This window comes from Bos mutus, chromosome 9 (genome assembly GCF_027580195.1).
Source record: "Bos mutus isolate GX-2022 chromosome 9, NWIPB_WYAK_1.1, whole genome shotgun sequence".
Classification (NCBI taxonomy): domain Eukaryota; kingdom Metazoa; phylum Chordata; class Mammalia; order Artiodactyla; family Bovidae; genus Bos; species Bos mutus.
Window position 1 is genome coordinate 11,674,705 of NC_091625.1, and position 21,235 is coordinate 11,695,939.

Genomic DNA, 21,235 nt, shown 5'->3' on the forward strand with positions numbered 1-21,235 from the left:
GTGGCAGAAACAAGACTTGAGTCCTGAAGGGCTGGCTGAGAACTTTGCCAAAGTAGTGAAATACTGATACATTACGTTGTAAATCCAACAGCCTTTCATAGTCTCATGATAGAGGGAGAGAAAAACAAACCTAGCAATATTATGATCTGTGTACTGAGAACTAAAGAAAACGATTTTTCTTAAAATAATCCTAGGGAGGGGAGAAAGAGATTATGTTCAGGAAAGAAACAGTGAGACTTTGGCTGGAAATTCAGCAGATGTTATCAAAACCCCAAACCCATGGAATGACTGAAAAGAAGAATGGTAGAGAAAAAAAGAAAAACATCAGACCTACTGTTTATGCTTGGTACATGTTGCAGCTGCTGCTGCTAAGTCGCTTCAGTCGTGTCCGACTCTGTGCAACCCCATAGGTGGCAGCCCACCAGGCTCCCCGTCCCTGGGATTCTCCAGGCAAGAACACTGGAGTGGGTTGCCATTGCCTTCTCCATGGTACATGTTACCCAGTGAAAATATCCTTCAGATAGTGCAAGGATGAATGGATGAAATTTCTAAGAATTCATCACCAGCCAACCTACTCTTCATGTGGAAGGAAAAAGTCTCTGGTTGGGAGCAAACTGGAGGAAGAAATAGGGAACACAAGGGAGGGGTAGTAAGAATAAAAGTAACAGGAACAACATATGGGGGAGAGTTGGCAATAATAACAGTAACAACAACAGTAACAAATCAGTTGTGTTTTTATGTGCCAGCAACAAACATTAGGACATGAAATTTATAAAATACATCAATACAGTATAATTAGGAACATGAAATACCTAAGAATAATTCCAAGTAGGTAAGCTAATTAGAAATAAACTAAATGAATAGGATCGATTAATAATATGTAAGTCCTCAATACGAAGAGTGTTTATAGGCTCATAGATAAATCCAGTTGTGTGTGAGTGAAATTCAATAAGAATTACACAGACACAACTACTTCAAAAGGTCTGGCTATTTGAGGGATCGAATGTAAATAGCGATCTAACTTGAGCACATCCCTTGGTTCTAAAGTGATGCTGCTGTCAAAATAGGTCCAGTGGATAAGCTTAGATGGAATTTGACACCATCCTGTTATCAGTCCCAGATTTTTAACTCCTAGAAATTATGAGTGAGATGCCTGGGGGTTTCTTGATCAGCAAATTCCTTTTGTGTTGACCATTTATCATTAACAACTTGTATATTGATCCAAACAAGTGTAGGACTCAAATAATTTGAGGAGACTTCTGATTTATTTGAAAACATATAGTGAATTTGTCCTGGAAAATCCCATGGACAGAGGGGCCTGGTGGGCTGCCTGCCGTCTATGGGGTTGCACAGAATCAGACATGACTGAAGCGACTTAGCAGCAGCAGCAGTGAATTTGTATGTATTATAGCCATCTTTTCATATGCTTTAAATTACTTATCCTTTTTTGGCCTTAGGGTGGAGTCATGGTAGTCGTCTACCTTCTTTTGGTGTGTCCAAGATACAGAAATTGATTATGATTTTTAGGCTAAATTTATTATTAAGAGTGGAAATCATCTTTACGTAGTGTCTCATAAACTTTTCCTAAAAGTTGCCTTACTTTCTGAAAATGAGAAGCTGTATCAGGCCCATTTTTTTTTTTCATTCTGTTCCCAAATTACATGCCAGTCATCTTATATTAGAATAAGGAGCCAGAGTATGACAATGAAAGGTGCAGGTTTGGTTCCTGTGTGGTTGATCTCTGGGATGTCTATAGGTAATGCAAAGTCTTTTTGTCTACTTTAGGGAAAGTGAGCTCACAGGGTTCCAGCTTCATTTTATCAACCTTTAAAACAACGCTTGATTAAAATGAGTTTCTACATTGCCTGTTACCGTAATTTCATTGGCTCTATTAATACAATGCACACTGGTAGGTACTATGCAATATATGAATTCCATATATATATTTTACAGTTGATGGCATTTTTCTTTCTTAAAATACATAAAATTTGATGTGTCTTAATATTGAGCATAATTGATTTGATTTGTTTGGTCACTGAGTTGTGTCTAACTCTTTTGTGACCCCATGAACTGCCAGACTCCTCTGTCCATGGGATTTCTCAGCCAAGAACACAGGAGTGGGTTACCATTTCCTTCTCCAGGGGATCTTCCTGACCCAGGGATCAAACACACATCTCTTGCATTACAGGCAGTTTCTTTACTGCTAAGCCACCAGGGAAGTCCTATTGATTTGATTAAGTGCATATTGATTCTTCATGTTAACAGAAAACCCAATTCTAATCTTGCATTAATGTAATATTTGTCAGTAAATGGTTCATACATCTTTGTTATATATTATGAAGATTTCCATTAAATAGAGCCAATTAGTTAAAGTTCTGCTTTTGTTTTCACTTTAGACTTACTGTTTACAACTACAACAGACAAGAGTAAATAGTTTATTTTCCTCGAACCTCCTACAATTTAATATATTCACCCACCTTCTGTTGTTTACCATCCCTATTTATATTCCAGTATTTTACTGTAAAGAAGGATTTCCTTACTTTATATAATAAATAAAAACACATCTATTGTCTTGAATATGTGGTATATTTTTGTCACTTTTTATAGTTTAAAAAGAACCATCTGTACTAATTGCAACTTTTAAAGAAATTTAATGGAGTGTAGTTAACTTCAAAATATTGTATTAGTTTCTGCTGTACAGCAGACTGAATCAGTTATATGTATACATACATCCCCTCTGTTTTAGATTTCCTTCCCATTAATCAACTTTTAACCTCAGCTTCTATTTGATAGAGAAAATCTGGAGGTAGATAATTGAGCATGACAATTTGTCTGTCATATACAAGCAATTTTGCAGCCTAGCAAGTAGCAGCACATATAATAAACATCCTACAAACACCTCAATCAAAAATGGGCAGAAGACCTAAATAGATATTTCTCCCAAAGAGACATATAGATGCCAAAAGACACATGAAAAGATGCTCAATGTCATTAATTATCAGAGAAATGCAAATTAAAATTACAAAGAGGTGTCCCCTCACACCAGTCAGAATGGCCATCAGCCAAAAATCTATAAATAATAAATGTTGAAAAGGATGTGGAAAAAAGGGGAATTCTCCCACACTGTTGGTGGGAATTTAATTGGTACAATGGTATGGAGAAGAGCATGCAAGTTCCTTAAAACCTAAAAATAGAAACTGCCATATAACCCAGCAGTCCCACTATGGACATATATCTAGAGAAGAAAAAAACTCTAATTCAAAAAGATACATGCACCTCTACAGTGTTCATAGCAGCACTGTTTACAATAACCAAGACAGGAAACAAGCTAACTATCTATTGACAGAGGAATGGATAAAGAAAATATGGGGGTGTGTGTGTGTGTGTGTGTGTATAAAACACAATATTCAGTTCAGTTCAGTCACTCAGTCGTGTCCGACTCTTTGCAACCCCATGAATTGCAGCACGCCAGGCCTCCCTGTCCATCACCAACTCGCATGAGGTGGCCAAAGTACTGGAGTTTCAGCTTTAGCATCATTCCTTCCAAAGAAATCCCAGGGCTGATCTCCTTTAGGATGGACTGGTTGGATCTCCTTGCAGTCCAAGGGACTCTCAAGAGTCTTCTCCAACACCACAGTTCAAAAGCATCAATTCTTCGACGCTCAGCCTTCTTCACAGTCCAACTCTCACATCCATACATGACCACAGGAAAAACCATAGCCTTGACTAGACGGACCTTTGTTAGCAAAGTAATGTCTCTGCTTTTGAATATGCTATCTAGGTTGGTCATAACTTTCCTTCCAAGGAGTAAGCGTCTTTTAATTTCATGACTGCAGTCACCATCTTACTCAGCCATAAATGAGAATGAAAGCAATGCCATTTGCAATAACATGGATGGAACTACAGATTATCATACTAAGTGAAGTCAGAGAAAGACATATATAAACTTATCAGTTTATATATGAAATGTAAAAGTACAGATGAGCTTATTTATAAAACAGAAACAAACTAGCAGACATAGAAAACAAACTTATGGCCACTGAAGGGGAAAGGGGGAGGAATAAATTAGGAGTTTGGGATTATGGTACATATAACACAGTTCAGTAGTTTTTAGTATATTCACAATTAGCTATGCAACCATCACCACCATGTAACTTGAGAACATTTTTTTCATCTCCCAAAGAAACCCATAACCCTTGGCATATACCCCTCCCCCTGTTCTTCTAGCCCCTGGTCATCACTTATCTACATTTGTCTCTTGATTTGGCATTTAATTTAGATGAAATTATACAGTATATGAGCTTCCCAGGTGGCGCTAGTAGTAAAGAACCTGCCTGCCAATGCAGGAGATGTAAGAGATGCCGGTTCGATCCCTGGGCTGGGAAGATCCCCTGGAGGAGGACATGGCAACCCACTCCAGTATTCTTGCCTGGAGAATCCCATGGACAAAGGAGCCTGGCAGGCTACAGTCCACGAGGTCACACAGAGTCAGACATGACTGAAGCGACTTAACACACATGCACCCATATAGTATGTGACCTTCTGTAGCTGACTTCTTTCATATAGTATAATGTTTCCAACTTTGTAACATGTACCATTCATTTTTATGAGTAATAATATTCCATGGTATGGATAAAACACGTTTCCATTCATCATTTGATAGGCATTTGGGTTGTTTCCTTTTTTAAAGTGTTATGAATAATGCTGATCTGAATGTTCCTATGTCAGTGTTTGGATATGTTTTCAATTCAGCTCATGAATGTACCTCTCATGGGCTTCCCTGGTGGCTCAGAGGTTAAACCATCTGCCTTCAAGGATAGAGACCCAGGTTCGATCCCTGGAAGGAAATGGCATCCCGCATCCCACTCCAGTATTCTTGCCTGGAGAATCCCATGGACGGAGGAGCCTGGTGGGCTACAGTCCATGGGGTCTCAAAGGGTCGGACACAACTGAGGGACTTCACTTTCACAGATGTGATAGGAATGAAATTACTAAGTAGTATGGCAACTCAAAGTTTAATTTAACTCTAAGTTTTGTTTTAGTTTAAAACTCTAAGTTTTAGTTTAACTAAACTGCCAAACTATTTCCAAAGTGACTGCATCATTTTACACTGCCACCAGCTGTGTATGAGGCGTCCAGTTTCTTCAGATTCTCGTCAGCGCCTGTTAGCATCCCCTTTTTACTGTAGCTGTCCTGTGCTTGCAAAGTGGCCTCTCATCATGGTTTTCATAAAGCTTCTTTTAAGCCAAATTTATCAAACTTGTTTGATATTTCAAATAATTCACTTTGATTGTGGATTCAGATTCTTATATTAAAATTCTTTAGAGTCATCCATTTCTTAAAAATGGCTTTTTCTTGAAAGAGAAGCATATTCACAGTATTAGAAGTTCAGTTTCTTTTTTCCCCCTGGGAATTCTTTAGCTAACTGCATGAGAACTATGTCTACATAGATCAATCAGAGCAGGAGCTCTGTTCAGTTGATATCTGTCTGCCCAGACCAGTATTCCTAGGGTACAGAAAGTGAGAGACTATTTTCACCAATTGAAATGACTTTTTTTAAAACATGCAGAGAAAACTAGTAGTTCCAGTTTTACCACTTGACATAGATGGAAATGGACACAGAAACCTAATCCCAGAACATGAAGGGCTGTTCTTTATTATGGACAAGACATTTTCTTGAATGATATGAACTTTTGTAGCTTACTAACAGACAGAAAAACCAGATTTTCTGTCATCTGCCACCAAGCTCTCAATACACCTCTGAGATTTTCTATCGACCCGATTTCATCTGTAGACAGATCCTCTATTGTTGCTGCCACTGCCACAGACAAAGCAAAAGAAGAGCCAGATTCAGCAGGAAGCAGAACCAGCAGCAAACAAAACAAGGCCAGAGTTAAGAACACAAAACAGAGATTGAAAGCAACGTTCTCTTGTCTCTTGATATTAAATTCAGGAGCCTGAAAAAGGCATCACTGGGCTCAGAGCATTCATGGGGCGCCCTCCCCAGAGGCCCAGCAAATGTCCATCTGGGCATTTTTACAGGATCTCTGACACTCTTAAAACATAATCCCCAAATTTAAAACAGTTGTCAGAAAAATATATAGGAAATGTCAAAATTTTAACTCATTAGTGAGCAAACCAACAGAGAAACAAACTGGTTACTCAGATGATGTGCATGTAGACACAAATATATAGTCATTAGGGAAAAAAAAGTGAAAATGCTGGAACATTGTCCAGTTTAATCCCAACTGGATCATGTTCTCTAGGTCAATAAAACCCTATCCTTTGGAGTTATCCTCACTACCAGGTAGTGATCATTTGCTCCTTATAAGTTCTTTTCAAGTTAACATCTTTTTTGTTGTTCAGTCACCTAGTCATGTCCTACTGTTTGTGACCCGTCTTCATAGCATCTTTTACAGAGTTGTAAAATTTTTGGACCATAATTATTATAAGAGTAAATAGTAAGTCAATAAATATTCCATTCCCTCAGAGAGTCAGATGCTTGTAGGCCCTTGAGGTGCTTAGTAGATAATCCTTAAACATGGCATTAAGAGGTAAACCAGATTTTTTTTTTCCTAATCTCATTTCCAAGTTTAGATTTTTCCTTTCTTAACAGGTAGGAGGCAGGTATTACTCTGAGCAGCTGGATAAGTGGCATGCCCTTAATGTAATATGCAAGATTAGAAAAGGCAGTTTTTTCATTGGGTTGAACACATTTTTGAGAGCCTTATCAGACAAACCCAAGCAGTTCACAAGAAAGGTACATAAATTCAGAGTCAAGGCCTGCAATGAGGTGGAGAAAAGCCATGCAAATTGGCAGAACATAGAAGAAAGTAAAACCTGGAACCAGCTGAGACACCTAGAGGGTCAGTCTCCTGAAGTTATAGAGGTGTGGGGAGCAGGTGTCGAGAACTCCGGTTTTAGTGATGAAAGAGAATGAAAGTCTTGCCAGGAGGCACAAGGTGGGAAAACCTATGAGACCAGAGTGTCCCAGGATCAACAAAATCAAATACTTTGTCTAATATATGATGTATGAAGATGTCAAAAAGATGAGGACTGAAAAATAGTAGGATTTTGTTATGTGGAGTCATTTTTCGACTTTGATGAAAGGAAAAGGCAGAATGGATGAAGTGCTGGTGACAGAGCCTGGTTTTGCTTAGTTTAGGAGAGAATAGAGAGAGTTGGATGTACAACCCAGAGGTTTCAGCACAAGGTCAGGAGCTAGGGGAGAGTCTTCCAAAGGAGGAAGGAGGGTTTTTTGTTTGATCTTTAAATATGGGTTGTGTCAGCCTGTTTGTATAGTGAGAACTCACTTATTCAGCTTCAATTTAGGGGCTTCCCAGATGGGTAAAGAATCCACCTACCAATACAGGAGACACAGGAGACATGGGCTGGCTTTGATCCCTTGGTTGGGAAGATCCCCTGCAGGAAGAAATGGCAACCCTCTCCAGTGTTCTTGCCTGGAAAATTCTATTGACAGAGGAGCTGGGCAGGCTACAGTTCATGGAACTGCAAGGAGTTAGACACAGCTGAGCAAAGGACTGAACTTCACTTTACTCAGCAATGGGAGGAATGCTGCAAATGTTTAGTGTGTGCTGATATTAGGTATCCAAGTCATAATGTGACCGGTACAAAATATAAAATACAGGGGTGGGAGGTATCAGTCAGTGCTTGACAGAGACCCCCAAAAAGCTTTATAAGGCAAAAGCCCTTCCAGGGCACCTTGAAGGACTCAGGCACATCTAAAGGACAGGAATCAGTTTTTGGATAATGGAAGCAGAATAAAGGAGAAACAGGCAAACAGAGGTAAATCTGTGCTAAGACTCTGACCTTTCCTTTAGTTTAATTGATCTGGCTGATTAGACCCAACTCCAAACTTCTCCCTTCAGTTAGCTGACAGAATTGAAAATGCCCTAACATGTTCCATTTGAACATATGATGCTGTAGATTCTTCAGGAAACTATTCAGATCACGTAATAATGATTTTTGAGCTTCTAAACAAAATATTTTATTTTTTGAGGGAAAAAAATGTGTCTTACTTATTCATAGACTTACTTTTAACATAACTTCTTAAATCACCCCCCACCAAAAAATGGCAATTGTTTACTGTACAGATTTATCTGATTTTTTTCAGAATTTTTATTTGTTGACATCGTAGAACATTTCATTGCTGTAATTAAATATCCATGAAAAATTTGTGAATCTTCGTCATTGGATACATTTTTATAATAGAACTATTATAGAAAACACCTTCCTGTTCTTTCAAACTTCTCTATAACCTAAATAACAGCATCTAAAATTTAACAATAGTACTTTTGTGCAGTGATTTTTAAAATGCAGATTGAGAGTTGTGATATAATTCTGTTTTCATGAATCATGTGGAGAAAAAGGTGTGTGTTGGTTTATCTGTACTTTAAAGGTAAAAATAAAATCACTAGAAAAGACGATTTCAGTAACCACTGTGGGGAGTGTGCTGAGGAGACTGATGAGAGATGAAAACTATGGATTTCTCAGTCTCAGGTGTTTGCTTGAAGATGGGTATTATAGTGGTGAAATTGGCCAAATCCTGTCATTTCTGTATATCCTTCAGCAGAATCGTGTGAATAAAATAGTAGAGAAACCAGACACTAAGAGAGGACTTGAGCAGGATCACAGAGTTAGGAAATACATTCAAATAAATTGGTGAGGACACGAAATAAATTGGCCATAATATTTATATGGAAAGGAAGTCCACTAGAGTTGGGTATATAAACCTCTCAGAAATCAGTGTTAAATTTATTATATGTAAAACTGCCTTTTTAATGTTTGGAAAAAGAGACTGCATAAAATGCATAGTGAAATTACCAGGTTTGCAAATCGCTTTAAAAAGCATTTGGCTTGATGAAAAGGTGATTAGAGTAAAGGGAAACAATGTGAATACCTGAATACTGTCGGTGAATGTTGACATGGACAGATTCAAGAAACACAGCTAGGGTTTAACATTCCAAGTTATTCTGGTCAAATCAGGTCTCAGTTTCTGTTCACGGTCTCTGAAGTGATCCTAAGGTCCAGACAGTCCTCTGTTTTCCCTGCCTTCTGAGCCCCCATACCAGTTTTCCTTTCTGCTGAAACACTCATTGTGTGTGTAACCACAAACATGTTATGTGATCACCAAGGCTTTCTGTTTTATTGTTTCTCATCATATTAGGGTCTACTCTGGCTTGTATAAGAAGTGTCATCACTTAAGCTATATTCAATGGTATCTTTAGTATTTCCAGACAGGAAATAGAAAGTCCAGATGGTGGTAAAGGTCATGGGAGCCAGTTTTTGCAGATATTTTGAGGACACATAAAATAAGAGGGCCATTTCAAAGATATCAAACAGGACTTTTTGGACCAAAAACTGGATAGTCTATGTCAATAATGTAAATGCATAAGTAGCACAGTTAAGATAGAAAGGATCCTACTCCCCTGGCCCTCTCTGCCCTGCCTTCGACTCTAGCTCACGGACACACCTTTGCTTGGGCAGGTAGAGAGGTTTGTCCATTAACCTTCTATGGTACCTGAGCAGAAATTTATTCATTTGGGAAAGAAGTCCAGTGATCTTGTCAGATACACTGAGGCAAGCTCAGGACACAGACGAGTAAGTTTTGCAGAAAGGAACGAAAACAAGGATATCTGGACTCAGAACCTGTGGGTTTGAAGGGTCTAAGGATGAAAATGAGAGGAAACGTGTGGAGGAGATAGACCAGGAGGGGCTAAGTAAGGAGAAGGAGAGAGGCTGGGGGGTTTTCCAGATTAACAGTCTTTCCTGGGTTCACTAAGCCTCAGAGAATAAAAGATGTGCCTATGAGTTGGAATCCCAAAGAGAAACCAGCACAAACGCTGTTTTCATTTTTTTTTAACCTTGTCATATGGCAAATTCAGAGTATCCATTTTTAACAATATTTTTCCCTCCAAAATGTATATGAACTTATCTCATCAACTGAAATATTTTAGCTTTTCCCTGAAAGTAACAGAGGAACTATTGACAAAATTGATCAGTTACATTTACTCCCCGATCACTAGCATCTGTTGCATTTCCTTTTCCTCTCTTCCAGGAGTTGATAGATGACTCTGTGTTGAAATGCTTGTTGCTTCAAGTTGCATCCAGTAAACATTTGACAGTGGTGATGTGATCTTAAGAGTATTCATAGCTGTAGGACTACTACTCAACGGGCTTTTCACTCTAGAATTTTGCCTGGATTATTTCAAAATGAATGAGATTTAGAGTTTCAGTTATGCTGACCTGTAATTTATGGATGCATATATGTTTTTACTTTGTAAATATAGTTCATTTACCCCTAAAATGCAAGGCAGACGGATGGGGACTTCCGGAAGAGCCATCACCAAGAGCACAAGCATGAGCGGAGAGATGTACACACTGGAGCATAATGACGGCAGCCAGTCGGACACAGCTGTGGGCACCGTTGGAGCAGGTGGGAAGAAGAGGAGGTCCAGCCTGAGTGCCAAGGTGGTTGCCATAGTGTCTCGAAGGAGCAGAAGCACATCCCAGCTGAGCCAAACAGGTGAGTGATATGAACTAAAAAATCTCAAGTTCTTACTAGAAAGATGGAGTTGATCTTCATGCTGTGTCTTGTGATGGGCTTTACAGTGTATTGATGCTAAGAATGTTTATTTCTGTTTCTGGAAACCTGTTCCATGTGTGAGTTTATTCTTCTTTTCTGTACAGCTGTCTAACAGGTATCATTTGTCAACCCTAAAGTGGTCAGATGTTTTGGAAAAAAAATTAAGCTGTGTTTACAAATATGCAAGGAAATGCAAAGAAGTATTAAAGAACCAAATTGTTTGAAATGCAAGAAAAGCAACAGGATTCTCCTTTTCAAAATGTTCCTTAATGCAATTACTTCTAATTTAGACTAACTCCATATTGTTATAGAAAAGAAGGTCAGTTGTGCAACTTGAAAAAGTGTGTGATGTAATAATTGGACTGTGATTGCTGTATTTTCAATGCAAGTAAAAAATCTAGCAGTTATTTTTACTTTAGAAAAAAATGGGTCAGTGTATTCATGCGACAAATAATGTTTTAATACAAATTTGAGTTTCAAACATTTTCTACTTCTCATAAATCTTAAAAGCTTTATGTCCACAAGGTATATAGGAGAAAGCAAACACAGAAGGGAGGATGGTTATTTATGTATTCTAAAATATAAAAAAAAGACTGCCTGAAATTATATAACATTTGTTCTTACGTATTAGATAATTTGTTACTAGGCTGAGTACTGCAGAAAACCGAAGGTAAGTGAAATATACAACTGATATTAGCACTTGTTTCTCCTGCCATAATCTTAGTTCCATTTTTTGTTCCTTAAGAGTGAAAGTCTTATTGCAAAATTTAGTTATGCTAAAGCACTTTCATGAAATGCTTTTTTATAGTTAACTTGGCATCCTGGAAACTACATGTTTTATATTATACATTCTACTGGACAAAATGATGAATAAATTAGAAATTGGAAATTTTGAGCCATTCAGAAATTGAACTAGTGCACATAGCTGTTTATCAGAACAGAGGTTTGTCTTTCTGAAAATCACAGGATTAGAAAGGACCTACATAAGCCAGGGTCTAAGAGCTGCCTCTCTGCCATCCCAGGAGGTTGGGCTGTTCATTTTGAAGGAAAATCATGTGTCTTCCTTGGGGTCCTACTTCCTTAGGAGTAGGAGGTGTTTTATCATTGCTTTTGCTTCTTTTATTTTTGACGCTGGTGCTTAGTGGTTTGTAGGATTGATGTAATAAATGATCCTTTCCAGTGGGGGGTGTGGATGGACTTTAACCACCAGATTTCAAATCGCTTTATCACTTGGATGAAATGGAAATTCTCCTTAATGTCCTTCTAGGGAACCAGTGTTTGCTGCAAGTTCGGGGATGGCTTATCTTCTTCCACGGCTTCCACAGTCGGTCTCTTCTCAGTTTCCCCCATAGTTAGCGTGAGTGGAGTTACCTTTTCTTAGAATAAAACACAGCAATAATTAAACATAAGAATTATACCTGAGGCACTGCTTTGCAGGTAATAGATTCAAATGAGTGCCACTGAAACCCTCAACCCCTTTAGTTTAAATTTTATCCCAATTATAATCTTTGCTGAATTTTGAATATCCCCCTCCCAAAAGTCGCATTGTTAGTAACTTCCACTGAATACCCGGGTTTCAGAGATCAGGTTTCAAGGTATAGGGGCAAAAAAGGCTGACAAAGCCAAGGTAACAAAAATAGTTCTATTCCGAAGTGACCGAAGGAATGAAATGTGACTTGCCCTCGGGCTCAGTTTGCCTGTGTAGCGGGTGGGTTTGACTGAAAGTCCACCTCTGAACTTTCCAGGTGTAGGAATTGATGCTTCTTCTACTGCATCGTAATTGTATCTTACATTTGATGACAAGTTTTCTCATTCTTCTTGATCTTCCCAAAGTAATTGACCAACAGTGACAAACCTCAGTTAACTTTCTCTTTGTTTCAGTGGATGGCCTGGTTTGTCTCCCTATTGCTTCTTTTACAAGTGTTTTCTCCCCACTTTTTCAGTGGTTATATTCTCTCCTGTGAAGAGTCACCAAAATTCAGAATTCTCATTCTAGGAAATCTTATTTTTTGTTGCTTCAGCTACTGTGTGAAAGTGAGAGTTGTTCAGTCGTGTCCAGTTCTTTGCAACCCCATAGACGATACAGTGAAGAAGGCAATGGCACTCCACTCCAGTACTCTTGCCTGGAAAATCCCATGGACGGAGGAGCCTGGTGGGCTGCAGTCCATGGCGTCGCTAGGAGTTGGATACGACTGAGTGACTTCACTTTCATTTTTCACTTTCACGCACTGGAGAAGGAAATGGCAACCCACTGCAGTGTTCTTGCCTGGAGAATCCCAGGGACGGGGGAGCCTGGTGGGTTGCCGTCTTTGGGGTCGCACAGAGTCAGACACAACTGAAGCGACTTAGCAGCAGCAGCAGCAGCAGATGATACAGTCCAAGGGATTCTCCAGGCCAGAATACTGGAGTGGGTACCCTTTCCATTCTCCATGGGATCTTCACAGCCCAGGGATCGAACCCAGGTCTCCTGCATTCTAGGCAGATTCTTTATCAGCTGAGCCACAAGGGAAGCCCAAGAGTACTGGAGTGGGTAGCCTGTCCCTTCTCCAGAGGATCTTCCCATCCCAGGAATCAAACCGGGGTCTCCTGCATTGCAGGCAGATTCTTTACCAAATGACCTATCAAGACTGTATACGATCATCAAATTTATTTTTCCATATTTGTCCTCCAAAGAATTATTTCTTAATTTTAACTTCTTATAAGAAAGCCCCTTGGATGGCCTACTTTAAATAAGTGGAACATCTCCACAATTCTGAATTTCGAGGACTTCCTTTCAGTAATGCCATAGTATGTATAGTTACAAACCCTTAGAATAGTTTTCTACTTTTTAAAATTTTCCTTTAACTTGCTTTTCCCCAGGTCCATCATTCCAGAGAAAGCTATGTGATACTTGTCCAATTTTAAGAAACATTATTATAATTGATTTAGATGTCTTCAGTGTGAATTGAACCCAATAATTGCAGACAGGTGAGGGTTTCAGGGGGGCTCCTAAATATATGTATATTTAAGACAAATTTTTAAAATATATTTCATTAAAATATAGTTGATTTATAATGTTGCGTTAATTTCTTATATACAGCAAAGTGATTCACCTATATATATAAACTATAATGCATGTGTGTGTGTTCAGTTAGTCAGTCATGTCAGTCTCTTTGCAACCTTATGGACTGTAGCCCACCAGGCTCCTCTCTCCATGGGATTGTATAGGCAAGAATACTGGAGTGGGTTGCCATTTCCTCTCTGAGGCAGATTCTTTACCACTGAGCCACCTGGGAAGCCCAGTATTATAATATGTGTATATGTACATATATGTCTATTATTTTTCATATTCTTTTCCATGATGGTTTATCATAGGATACTGAATTTAGTTCCCTGTGCTATGCAATAGGATCTTAGTGTTTATCCATCCTATATATAATCATTTGCATCTACTAATCCTGAACTCACAATCCATTCCTCCCCAAGTTGCCTCCCTCTTGGCAACCACAAGTCTCTCCTCTATATCTATGAGTCCATTTCTGTTTTGTGAATAAATTCATTTATGTTGTATTTTAGAATCCACATGTAAATGATATCATATGTTATTTTTCGTTCTCTGACTTACTTCAGTTAGTATGATAATCTTGAGGTACAGCCATGTTGCTGCAAGTAGACATATTTCATCCTTTTTTATGGCTGAGTAATATTCTATTGGATATATGTACCACATCTTTATCCATTTAGCTAAGACAGATTGTCTTATGGTGTCAATTTATCAAAGATTTGGAAGAAGAAAGCAGTCTTACTTATGTATTAAAAGAAACTGGGTATTCTGTGGAAGAGAATGTATTATGTTTAATGTAAATGTCTTCTTATGTTTGTAAAAAAAAAAAAAAAGACCTTAAGGGCTTCTATGACAGTGAGTCTCTGGGATCTTCCCCAAGCACCTCTGCCACACAGATGATGGATAATCAGGGAAACATGAAGCATTCAGAAATAATGTTTAACCGGCTCTTTTTAGAATGGGAGATTTCAAGTATGTTGTTTTATTTGTTTTTCTTTTTATAGCCACAGGTTTGCTCAAGGAGTTTATCTGATTCTTTGTTCAAAATCAAGTAAAATCTATTTCCAAAAAGTGAAGAGCATAGTAAACTATATATATACATACATGTATGTAGTAAATTATGTATGTGATATGTAAGTATGTTCCATTTACTTTGTGCTTATATGTAACTTGCTGTGCACCTCAATATATTTACTGTGCTCTTCAATTATGTATAATCATTTATGTTGAATATTTCAAGTATAAGCAATGCTAATATTTTTAAATCACCTTTAGCACAATATTCATAATGAAAGTAGCAATTTTTAAATGTATTTTTTAACTAGGAGACTGATATAAACAGAAATGTTTCCAAAAACGCTACCGCTGATGAATGGGTTCAAACCATCAGGCACATAGCTCAAAATTTGTTCAGTGTGCAACAGCTGAATTAGATTGAAAAGGGTGTGAGGAGTGGGAGGAAAAGGAAACTTTAAGAAAAAGCTCCTGATCCAGGAGTGTTTTGGAATTGAATGAAGCTCTGGTTCATTCGATGTAGGGCCAGGCCTTAGGATATGAGGAAGTTTGGGGCCTAATGTAGGTATAGCCTGGCCTGTATAGCCTGAGGTTTGCTTCACTAAATGAAGGCTCTTTTGAGAAAGATCATCCTTACGTACACCCTGTATTTACCTACAAGTGAAGATAATTGTGGTGATAGTTATCATAATAATGATAAGTATTCATATATCTAAATGATTTAAACCAGGGTATTTGCATTTCTAGAGCTTTTTCCATGTACCCCTAAGTTATACAGATACAGGTGTGTGTGTATAACTTCAATCCATGATTGGTGACAAAAACATTGTGATTAGAACTTTTAGCTTTTTTGAAGAAGACACCTATAAATGTAAAAGTATTATGAGCTTTATAGGCTAGAAACTACTTAATTTATTTTACCATATTATTGAATATTTGTCTCTCCAGGACTGTACCAGGAACAATGGGTATTTCAAAATTTAGAAGCATCATTCCTAGTGGACATAAATCATTCATATTTGAAATAAACAAGAATTGAAGAGCTCAAAGAGAAAACATAAAGCCAGATGCCAAATGTAACAAAACCCAGTGCCATTTGTGTGTATTACCAAGGGAAGTGGGAAGACAAATAGGTCAAAGGACTAAATTTCTTAGGATAAGAACACATGCAGAATCGGCAGCTAATTATAGTCTAGACATTTAATGTAATTATTATTTGTTATATCATTAACAACTGATGATACTTCATTAACTAGATTAATATCATCTTTTCCTACATACTGGCAGGATTTTGGTGATTGTGCATTGATTAAATTATGGAAAATGTTGCAGGACTTTGTTATACTGTCAGATTTTCCAGGCAAGAGTACTGGAGTGGGTTGCCATTGCCTTCTCCATCATGTACTAAGACCATACTAGAAAAGTCACTTCTGTGTTCCTTTAAGAACAGATATTTTGTACCATTCCAACATTTTCCACCATCCACATTTCTGCTTCCCCTGTGAAAATCCTTTCTTTAAAGACCTGCTCAAAATCCTCTTAAGTCATCTCGTGGTGTTATTTCAAGGTTTTCTAGTGTCTTTTTCCTCTGAATTCCTGTAGATCCTGACTTCACTGTCAACTTGCTGCAAACCCAAACATTCTGGGGCCACTGCCATGAGCAAAGCAATAAGGAAATAATGATTAATAAAAATTCTCACCTGGACACAGAGAAACAAACAAAAAACAAAAATAAAAAAAATTCAGTGACCTGAAAATGATTCACACTCCCTCTGAGAGAAATCTGAGTCTATATATAAAAATACCTTCCAGCCACACTGTGCTTCTTCCTCTTGTCCTGTGTACACCAGGGTGAGTGGGACAGGGCCCAGGTCCCCATGGACTGCACCGAGTCCAGAAGCCCAGCTAAGCTTGCTCCTTCTGCCTTCCTGACCCGACACATTTAGCGTCATCTATTCTAGGCACAGACATTTCCAAAAGACTGAAGTTTTAGGCCTGCCTTCCTGCTGCTGTTTTTCTTCAGAAATCCTGAAGCAAGGAAGCATAAACTAATTTTGTGGCAATTATTAAGAGGCCAGTAATTTTGTGGAAAGGGGAAAAGAAAATGCTGGAAGAAAAATACAAGATGTATGTCAATAAATTACCTAGCCTGTGAACCCAATTTGGCTTGAAGCAAAGATGTATGAAAGAGCCGTAATGGGAAATATGTTTTGGAAAGAAGATTGGAGCTAGGTCTTCAAACCATCTAAAGTACTCTGCTCACTATTTTTATGGAGAGCTTTTAATTGAGAATAGAAGAAATGAAACTGTGTCCCCAGAAGCTTAAGTGGAAGCAAGATGTACAAAATAGTGAGGAAGCAGAAAGGTCAGAGTGAGGCTAGTGAATGAAATGGAATAATGTGACGTAGTTAGAAAAAGAGCCATAAAGAGGGACAGGGATGAGCTTGTTGCAATAAAGTAAGAACCCAAATGGAGAGAGAACAAAATGAGAGACCCACATTTAGGGGTAACTGGTGAGAGAACTGGGGGGTGTGTGGGTCAGGATTCAGGGAAAGAGTGAGTGAGCAAGGAGAAGGAGAAATAGACCCAAGGGAAGGCAGGGTTTCCCAGAGAGGCTGCTGAATCCCCAGAAAGAAAGGGAGGCCAGGGAGTACAGACTGCTGGAGTCTGCAGCTGCAGGGTCGCTCTGCCTGGCCCAGTCGGGGAGGACAGGGGTCCTCAGTGTGGGCGGCTCGCCAGGGGGGAGACCGTTCCTCTCTCCATTCGGTCTGCATTTCAGGTGGAACTACCATCTCCTAGATTTGGGATGGGCCTGCTGGAGATCAGGCTGGAGGGTCTACCATGAGATATACTGGGGATTCCCCCAAAACCTATCAGATGAATGGGGCTGGAAAGATGAGAGAGAGGGAATTATTACGAACTTATCTTCAGAAGGCATCATGAAGGGAAGAGCTCAATGTGAACAGTCTGTCTTTCATTCATTCTACCAGCATTTATTGACTATTTTTCATGTACCAGACTCTGTCATCAAAAGGATGTTAGGAGCAGGTAAAGTGTGTGTGTGTGGACACGTGTGCACACACGTGTCTCAGAACAAAGGGGATCTGGGCATTTTTCCAGGATGACATGTGGAAGAGGCACCTCTGGGTGAAGATATGGAAAAATTTGAGATACAGTACAAAGAATTTAAAGTACTGGAGCAAAATCCCAAAGAGCAAAGTAGTTAATTTGAGGACACAAAGTTATTCTTGGAGAGAGGGCAGGATGGTTCTGTCCCTGTTTGATAGAAAAGAGGAAATGGTTGAAATCCAGAGGAGTATTGCAGTGGGGTTCCTGAGTAGTGAAGGAGCCTGTGTCCAGGGCGATATGAGTAAAGGGAGGGTTCAGGGTGAAGAGTGTAGTAGAGAGATGGTCATTTGTGTCGATCAGAGTACGGCCAACCTGTACCCATGTTCCTGAGTTTGGATGATGGAAGTCTCCAAAAGTAGCTTTAGAAACATCTCCCAGGGTCCGTGTCATCCCTGCAGGCTTCTGAGTCATCGTGGCTATTCTTTTATCCCTCAAGTCATCCCCGAAGTTTCTGCATCTCTGCTGTCCTCCCAGAATTTCTGCAGTCATTGTTGAGTCTTTGAGTTTTTGTGGTTCTGACATGAGGAATGGTTGGATCCAGACCCATTTTGGAAGCTCACTGTCTTGGGATGCCATCTGCTCCTTAGGTGACTGTCTCTATTGTGAGTATTATTCTCACAGAAGAAAAGGGAAGTCCTGCCTTCTCTCTTATCTGTGGATATTCCTCTTCCCAAGGCAGAGAGCAGACCTTTTTTCTCACTCAGAATATGGGTCAGGGGATTTCCCTGGTGGTCCAGTGGTTAAGACTTTGCCTTCCAATGCAGGGAATGCAAGTTCAATCCCTGGTTGAGGAGCTGAGATCCCACCAAAAATCCAGAACATAAAAACAGAAGTAACAATGTGCGTGCATACAGTGGCTCAGTTGTGTCTACCTCTTTGTGACCCCATGGCCATGGACTGTCGCCCATCAGGCTCCTCTGTCCATGGGATTTCCTAGCAAGATTACTGTAGTGGGTTGCCATTTCCTCCTCCAGGGGATCCTCCCTACCCAGGGATCGAACCCTCTGCATTGGAAGGCAGATTCTTTACCACTGAGTTACCTGGGAAGCCCGTGAAATAATAGTGTAACAAATTCAATGGAGACTTTGAAAATGGTACACATTAGGGTAAAAAAAAGAAAACTTAAAAAAAAGAATATGGATCAAAAAGACTTTTTTTTTTTTTTTTTGCTTTGGCAATTTAGCTCAAGGAAATCATTTCATTACCATCATGGGGATGAAAAGAAACATTTCAGAAGGTCCATAGAGTATTAAAAACTGTATAGATAGAGTTCATTATTCTACAAAATCATACAGGTAAAAACTTAAGTATTCTAAGAAGTTTTAGCTAGACTTATGGATAGTTAATTTCAGAGTAGCTTAATAAGAGTTAATGAATATCCAAGGCATATCTCTAACCTCTCAAGACATAGATAGAAACTAACCATAGTACCCTTGATCCATTGTCAAGAAAAGAACAATATACACAAAACTTGAACTGTAATCCACTTATCCCTAAAGGAGTAGTTCCTGAAAAAGCTAATTTACCCATGAGCTCAAGGCATTATTTTAAGATTTATGTTGTTCGTAGTCAATAAGCATTCCAAGAAAATGTCCAAGTTATTAAATGCTCTTCTGCTTATCTTTTTTCAGTTTTCTTCTTCAGAACCTCACAGTTAAGGCGAGTCATGGAATAAACCACACACCAGCTTAGACCTCATACTTTATTTACTTAGAAAAAATGATTGTCTTACATTTGTCTTAGGACTTGTTTTTAATCTTTCCAAGCTATCCAATTTACCAGAATATTCTGCATAGTTTAAATCTAGTGCTTCTTTGTCCGTGCTCTCTGCCTGTTCCTTTGCACAAGCAATTGTAGAGCTGGAGGAGAGGGTGCCACAGTGATTTTACTGGACAGTCTAAGAAAAGTTTTCTTGACTCTGCTGATGTTAATACTGGAAGCAAAACATTTTTACAAAGAATGGGCATCCCTCCTCCAAAGTTTCAGAAACTGAGAGCTACTGTAGATGAAAATCTTGCTGAAATTGAAGTGCCTTGTTTGTGCCTCATTTAATCATTTAATAGTGCTAGGGAAACATTCTGAGGAACGTCATGTTTCATGTTCTTTGTTTCCTGAACACACGGTCGTGGTGCCAGAAATGATTTTCGGTCTGCAAAACCATCAGATGAATGTAAGCATGGGTTCTTTTATTTACCGCTGGTGTCTGGCTTAGGAATTCACTACTGTTAATAGAGATTTAATGCCGCAAGAGTAACTCATCTGCATCAAGAGATGCCCTAATAAGGATTCGTAGTTTTAAACATACGCCAGCTGCTCTATTTTTGTTCTTTTCCTTGCTCTGAACTATAAATTTTGGTGTGGCTAATAGGTAGATACACTTTTAGTTTGGTTTGGCAGAAAAAAGTGGAATTCATTTTTATAATTAATTTGAATTTTAGGACTTGGAGGAAGAAAGAAATACATTTATTAAGTAACTTAAAAGCATAATACTAAGTATACCTTTAATTATAAATTCCTTTCATTATAATTATACATTCTTGTTGACCAGTACTAAGGTAATTTTTACACATGAGATCAGTTTCAGAATGGATGTTCTAAAGTACTTCAGGTAGCTCAAATGTAACAATAAATATGTCTGATTATTTTTCCAGATGACCAATTTCAGTGCATCCTCATCTAATGCAGACTGGCTTTCAATAAAGTTTTTTTATTGATTTCTTTGCTAATGATTTTTTTCAGTTTTAAACCCAAAAAGAATAAAAAGCAGATTCATCAAACTCCCGTAGTATCACCACTTATTGCAAATTCACTGCAAAAATATTAGGAGTGTATGATTAGCTAATCGTTTATGCATTTTATTATTAATATTGATAAAGCTATCAGCAATTAAAGCTATTATTTATTAATCACCATCAGCCAGCTGGCATTTTAATTATTTTGCATATATTAATGTCTGTGGTTCTCAAGACACAGCCACGAGGCACTATTATTATTGACACTTTATGGGTTTCATGACTTGTCCAAGGCCAAACAACCCTTAGAAGTTCAAGTAGAATTTACATTCATAACCACTTCACTGTAATCTCATTCAACTGCGTGGACACACAGAGAAATACCTTTCTTTTTAGCTTTTTAGAAACAATCATAGTCTCATAATATTTCATTTTGTTCTAAAATACGGCCTTTTTTTGGCTTTTAAAATAACCTGTATTTAGGATGACCACTGCAGAAGGTTTGTCTAGGGTTGATTTGGGAAAAGGTGGAACAGTGTAAGAGGAATCACAGTGCTTTGTATCTAGGAGTCAGTGGTTCAGGGGATGGGATGTCAGACATGAGAGTGTGTTATGTTGCCTTTTAAGGAGAGAGTGATTGTTGGAAAAAAGCATTATTTGTCACTTTGGTCCAGTTTGCAGTGAGGGCAGCGATTGGAAAGGGTTTTTGAG

At 38.6% G+C, this 21,235-nt stretch overlaps 1 protein-coding gene across 1 annotated transcript in view; it reads left to right on the forward strand.

Annotated features, from left to right (window-relative positions):
- RIMS1 (regulating synaptic membrane exocytosis 1) overlaps window positions 1-21,235 on the forward strand; it is a 599,571-nt gene that overhangs the window by 513,101 nt on the left and 65,235 nt on the right. The window contains 1 exon segment of the mRNA XM_070376186.1: window positions 10,311-10,546. Within this exon segment, the coding sequence (XP_070232287.1) occupies window positions 10,311-10,546 (236 nt within the window).